This window comes from Condylura cristata, unplaced genomic scaffold (genome assembly GCF_000260355.1).
Source record: "Condylura cristata isolate star-nosed mole 26May11 unplaced genomic scaffold, ConCri1.0 scaffold00008, whole genome shotgun sequence".
Lineage (NCBI taxonomy): Eukaryota > Metazoa > Chordata > Mammalia > Eulipotyphla > Talpidae > Condylura > Condylura cristata.
This window is the reverse complement of record NW_004567109.1, coordinates 10,857,202-10,863,806: the sequence shown is the minus strand read 5'-3', so window position 1 is coordinate 10,863,806 and position 6,605 is coordinate 10,857,202. Positions and strand designations below refer to the sequence as shown.

General features: G+C 54.9%; 1 protein-coding gene across 1 annotated transcript in view; it reads left to right on the top strand.

Moving 5' to 3' along the window:
* IL22RA1 (interleukin 22 receptor, alpha 1) overlaps window positions 1–6,283 on the top strand; it is a 16,486-nt gene extending 10,203 nt beyond the window's left edge. The window contains exons 5-7 of the mRNA XM_004679381.1: window positions 695–830; window positions 4,258–4,379; window positions 5,360–6,283. Coding sequence (XP_004679438.1) covers window positions 695–830; window positions 4,258–4,379; window positions 5,360–6,283 — 1,182 coding nt within the window. The remainder of the gene's footprint in view (window positions 1–694; window positions 831–4,257; window positions 4,380–5,359) is intronic.
* Window positions 6,284–6,605: the final 322 nt, after the last annotated feature.

The following is a 6,605-nucleotide window of genomic DNA, read 5'->3' as shown; positions in this document are numbered from 1 at the left end:
GAAGTACACTGCTGAGGGGAGCAGCGGGCGGGTCAGGAGAGGTCTGCCGTGCCATGTGGTCATCTCCAGGGCTGGCGGGAATCAAACTTATGCAGAAGCGGCTTTGGATTCTCAGTGCTGTGCTTTAACCTGCTGCGCGACCAGGGAGGGCCGTAATCAGTGTTTTGACCTGTAACTTGACTTGGACCATCAAAGGATTTCGAATCAAGGAACAGTCAGTTACATTCCTCTTTCAGAAAGAGCATTATGGAAGGGGACAGGGCAAAACCAGAGACCGGTGACCCCCAAGTATATTACTGCAAGAGATCAGGCTGAAGAGGTTGCAGTCCAGTCAAGGCAGAAGTGGCGAGGAAAACAAGGGGGGAATGAGTATTCAAAGGGATTTTGATGCTTGATGAAGAAGGAAAAGAGGAGAACTAAGAGGCTGGTGTGTAGCAGTAGTGGGACTGGCGATGTAGTAACGATATGGTGGTGGTGGCCGTGGTAGCAGCTGGTATTTAGAGTGCTTTCTATGCGCCAGACACCGTGCTAAGTGAGAGGACGTGGAGCTTGATGACTGCACTTGGGGATAAAGCAGAAGGTAGGAGTCAGTTTCTGGCTTGGTACCTGAGCAGGGATGTATGCACACTTGCTCAGGTTCCAGATGGAGTCTGACACAGAAGAGTCACTCTGGGTTCTCTGTCAAATTTCACAGCTTGAAGTGAAAGAGAGAGAACACGAGTTCACTAACCTGACCCCTGACACTGAGTTCCTTGGGACTACCAAGATTTGGCTTCCCAGCTGGTTCAAAGAGAGCACCCCCTATGAGTGCCGAGTGAAGACGCTGCCAGGTAAATGAGGGCGCAGGGCCTCCTAGGTTCAAATGTTGACTATGTCTTCCTCTCCGTAACCAAGGTGAGACTTGGCAGAGCCCTGCAAAACCACAGCAGAGTTGTTGGTGATTATTAAAGCCAATCCTTGTTTATTCACTAGACAGGGAGCCGCTGGGTTATCACGGCACATGTTTAATCTCCACCTTCCTGTAATGCCTGGATTGCCTCTTGCTAGCAAAATTTATGTACCCTGGCAAAGCGCAGTCACCTTAATATTAACCCAAGTGAGATATACCAGGAAATAATCTTTAAAAGGGAGAATAGAAGATAAAAGTTCCCTCCATATCCCCCAAAATCAAATAATAACAATGGTGGTGATGACTCCAAGTTCTACAGTGCTAACAGAGTCTAAGCACAATCCACTCAAGCCACCTCCGACCCACCTACAAGGCAGTTACTGTTATCACCCTCAGTTTACAGATGAGGAAATGAGGCTCAGAGTGGGTGAGTAACCTGGCCAGGGTCACACAGGTGCTGAGGGGTACGCTATTCCTAATGCTGAAGACCACATTCTCACCACGAGGAGATCTCAGAGACAGCTTTGAGTCATCTGCTTGTGAGACGGGGCCCTATGACCCCTCCCGCTGGCACACAGAAACCCGGCTCTCATCTTAAGCTAAGTGATCTTTTTATTAGGGTTATTTTTATAGAGGCAGTTATGTGAAATGCTCAGAGCTGCAGGTTTAGAAGATGAGAGTGATAGCAGAGGGTGGGATGGAGTTAGAAAAACAGTCTCCACCTTAGTCATCGTATTCAGATGAATCATATCAGTAGGTTGCTTCTGCTCCAGCCACACCGACATTCAGATCAGAGTTTAACTTGCTGGCTTTGGCGACCATGCAGGGGAAAGAGGACACCGTTCAAGGACGCAGACGCAGAGGTGGCCAGAAGTCAGCTCTGTGTGCCCCAATACTCAGTATTGGGGGACTGGTCCCCCAGCTGCCAAATGGCATAATCAAAGCTGGGCCTGCAGCGATGAACAGAGGCCAGGTAGCCACAAGGCGGGGCCCCAGGGGACCGTTGTCTGGTGGCTCAGCATGAAGTAGGTTCAAACACTTGTTCAAACACTTGACTCGCCAGCTGACCCCGAGCCCCCAAGAGACCGAGCTCTCCGCAGGAGCCCCAGGGTAGTCATCTGCAGGGAAACTATGGCCAGCGGCACAGGCAGCTCTGGCCCCCGGACAGGGCATGTCCTTCCCAGGGAAAGGGCCACTGGCAAGTCAACGAGGAAAAGGAAACTGCCTTGACAGGCACGCAGCTGGGAGGCAGTGTGTGCTCTGCCACTCTCCTCCCCGCCCCTCACCCCCCCCCGCCCCGGACTGTTCCAGACGCACCTGGCCCAGCCCGGCCCCTCTGCTATCGGACAAGGCGCAGACCACGCCACCCTGATCTGTGTTGGTTGGTTTTGGTTTTCACCTGGTCTAGCTCATAACATGTTTTTGGTGCTACTTTTACATAAATCACACTTCTTGGTGGCTATTTCTTATATGAAAAAGCACCTTATCCTTTGAAATGAAGTATTCTAATAGCAGTTCCTACCATTTACAAAGTACCTTGTTGCCATGTTGCGTATGTAAACGCTTTGCATACCTATTCCCATTTAATCTAAAACAACCCTGAAGTCGGGTAGCACCATCCTCTTTTTTTTTTTTATTACAAAGTTTATTTTTACATCATTTTGCACATTTTTTTTTCCATCTCGATTGTAATCCCCGCAGGTTTCCCATCACCAGATCACCCCTGTGCCACCACCCTAGTCCCGTGCATTTCCCTCCCTTCTCCCCCCCCCCCTGTTTTTGATCCCATTCCCCACTCCACCCCCACAGAATGTCTCTGGTCTATGGTTGTTCATTATTTTTGTTATTTTCTCGCCTGGTCCGTTATACTCCTGCTATGAGTGAGACCATCCGGTATTTTTCTTTATCTTTCTGGCTTATCTCACTAAGCATGATCTTTAGCACCATCCTCTTTTGAGAGAGGAGGCATTCTGGCTCAGAGAGGCTGAGCAACCCAACTCTGACTGTACAGCTGCCCACTGAGCCCGGTCGGGGTCACTGGACTTAACCACCATTGTGCAGTTCTGTTCACAGCTCACCCCCAGTAGACTGCACACTGCCTCTGTTGCTTCCCTTCCAGGGAATGTCCTGCCACTGACCTTGCATCCTAGTGACTGTCTGAAGTACAGAATTTCCACTTTCTCTATTTCTAAGGATATCTCAGAGGAGCACAGAACCTTAGTCCCATCATCTTGATGCCCTCAGGGTCTCCTCACCCAATGTCCTAATTTTACAGATGAGGAAACTGAAGCATCATTGTATAGTGGCTATGCATTACCCATGTCAATTCTGGTTTCTTCAGTGAGCAGCTGTGTGACCTTGGTCCCTTAAACTCTCTGAGACTCAGCTCCATTATCTGAGGAGAGAGCATCCCTGGCTCTATGTGTTCAGTGGGATAAAATAGCGAGAGCGCTCTGCACAGGGTATGGCAGGTAATCAGCGCTCCATAGTGCTGGCTACTATGAGGAATGGTAGACCACAGAGGCAGGCAACCAAGAGAAGGATGCTCAGCACGTCAGCAGCTAAGTCGGACCTCTAGGACTCCCAGGATAGTCTGGTTCACATGTTCTCTTACTTTCCAGAATAATAGGAGATGGAGTAAGACAGGAAGACAGGCCTGGTGTGTCAGTTCTCCCTTCCCTCTGGCCAGTGCCCACTTGCAGGGGGGCAGAGCTGGCCTCAACCCAGACATGAGGGACCCTTACCTGAACCCTGTATTTCACAAGGGCCTCCCCACATCACATGACAAAGAGTCCCCAGGGTGCCTGTCTCTCAGGGTACTCTGTGTACCTGGAGCCCTGAATTCCCCATACGAATGCCCGAAGCCTAGGTCCAGACAGAGGTGTCCCCTGTCTCCAGAGGGCAAACACTGCTAATGTGGAGACCTCAGCCCAAGGCTAGCCCGTGGTGGCTATTTGCGGGGGGCAAGGATGAATTTGGCTGTGTGCCAGGAGTCCATGTGCCTGTGGCTCACCACAGTTTGGGGGCAAGCTGGGTAAGCTAAGGACTCTGAGGGGCTGTCCCTGCACCTCCCCATGCCAGGACAGTACGCCAAGGAATTCAAGAGTCCAGACAGCAAAGCTGGCCTTCCAGGTCATTGTGAAAAGTGATTTTGTCGAGCAAGAACTTGGAGCAGATTTTACTTAATCTTTAGACATGCTGTGTGGCCCTCCATTGGTACTTCTGTCCCACCTGCAAATACTGGGGGAGAAGGGACCTTCCGAGGCTGGCCCGAGGCTGGGGGAGGGGCAGCCCCGTCACAGCACACACTTGGGACCAGGCCAGACAGGACGCCAGCCTAACCGCCCCTCTGCTCTCTGCTCACCCAGATCAGAGGTGGGCCTACTCCTTCTCGGGCGCCCTCCTGTTACTCATGGGCCTCCTGTTGGCAGGGTTCTGCTGCCTGAGCTACAGATACTTCACCAGGCTACCTCCAGCTCCCAACTCGATGGTGAGTGGTCGCCCCTGGGGCAGGGGGCCAATGCCCGGGGGGCCCACAGCAGCAGAGGGTGCCTCCCAGGGTGCCTGGCTCTCCCTGAAGAGCAGGGACCTGTGCACAAAGTAGAAAATAAAGTCCCGATCCTCCAGCCTGAGACACGGTCCAGTAGATCTCGGGGTGCACTGAGGAAGGGGAGGTGGGTGGAGCAGTGGCCCAGGCATCTTGAGAGCACAGTGTCAGGCAGGCCACACGGGACCCAGGGGGCCAAAGAGAGCCGGGAGCTGGGGCAACCGTGGAGCTCAGGGCTGTCAAACAGGCCCCGAGAACCCCCAGCTGGGAACGCATGCCCGGTGTGGCCAAATCCAGATTTTTTCAAGAGAAGTCAGAATTTCAGATTTTCATGTGAGAGACTTCCTGTGTCTTGTCTCTGAGGGCAGCTGACTTTTAATATGTGATATCCTATCCCGGCCACACAAGTCACATAGCAGCCCCCCAGCTCTGGGTCTGTCCTTAAGTAGCAGGGGCCCTCGGCAGAGCTGGCTGGGGCTTGGGGCGCTGACCCTCACCCTCCAGAGGGACAGGGGGCCTGAGGGGCTTCCTCCATGTCAAAGCCAGGCCCACTTCCTGTCCCTGCCCCTGCTTGCCCCCTACATCAGGGCCTCAGGAGCCACAAGCAGTGGGGGCCACCACCTCCAGCTCATACCCCGAGGCACCCCCAAATCCGAGACATCTGCTTCCTGGATGACCTGCCTTCTAGAGAAACTGTAACCTCAGTCTCTCCCTGGGCAACCCAGACTTTAGAAGCCGTCCTCATCTGAAGGGCTGGGAGCCCCTCCTTCTCAAAACCCCAGATTTAGAGCTATCCCAGGAAGCGAGGGGATATGGGATGTAAGCAACCCACAGGCTCTACCCCCCACCCTGCAGGACACATCCCAGGGTGCCTGAGGGAGCTCAGCCCAGGCCCTAACCAGAGTACTTATCTCCCGGCACAGAAAATCCACCACATGCTGCCCTTCCAGCCCCTGCAGCTTACCCAGGAGGACCACATGTTCATCCCCGTCTTTGAGCTCAGCAGCCCCAGCGGTGTGGCCCAGACTGTCCAATATTCGCAAGCTGTGGTCCAGGGGCCCAAGGAGCTCCCAGGAGCCCCACCGACGCACAGCCCGCCTGGGATCACCCACCTCGGGCAGCTGGACATCACCGAGCAGCCCTCCGAAGCGCCACCTCATCAGACACTGCCCCCACTGTCCTATGTCCCCCAGGTTGCTACTGAGATCACATCCCCACCTTATGCACCTCAGGAAAGCGCGGAAGCTACACCCCGACTCTACACCCCACAGGGGGTCTCTGAGGCCCAGCCCCGCTCCTTTGCCCCTCATGCTGATCAGGACAGCTTGCCGTGTTCCTACGGGATGTGGATGTATATGGAAGGCGATGGCAGAGACTCCCCCGCTGTGACGCCCTCCAGCCCCGAACACCGCAGGCCGAGAGGTCAGCTCCAGAAGGAGGCGCCAGGTGGGAACCGCATGCCAGGTGCCTTTTTGCTGCAGGAGGCGACCTCCTTGGCTACAGAGGAGCCTCAAGGAACAAAATGTCTCCATCAGCATCCGGGGATTCATAGGGACCCAAACGTGCTGCACAGAGGAGACCCAGGGACACCAGGGTACACGGCCCAGCTGCCCCTTCTCTCGTCTTTGCAGATAGAAGGCCACCCTGTGTCCCTCCCATGCATCCCCAGAGACCAGGGCCTGAGTCCCTGGGGCCTTCTGGAGTCCCTCGTGTTTCCCAAGGATGAGGGCCCACCGTCTGAGACTAAGGCCACCCCCCGAGCCACTGAGGCCTCACAGCTGGAGCAGCCTCCAGAACTGGACTCTTTCTTCAGAGACCTGGCCCTGACCGTGCAGTGGGAGCCCTGAGCACCGGCCAGGCCAGGCCCGGGGCTTCCACCCTGACCCCACCCTGCCTCACATCCTTGGTCTCACTCCAGCCCCCTAGAGCTCTGCTCATGTGGCAACCTAGCTCTGGGTGGACGGCCCTGGCGAGAACCAGAGGAAGGAGGCGCCGGACCTGCCATGGGTGACCTAACTTTGGGGCGGGAAGGCACGAACAGGGCTCCGGGCCGAGGTGCCAACATGTGCGTTGTACATAGGGGTGTGCAGGGCAGGGCAGGAGTCAGAATGCGGAACCGGTGCAGGGAGACTTCCTGGAGATGCGGGGCCCGCTCCTAAGATGCTGAGC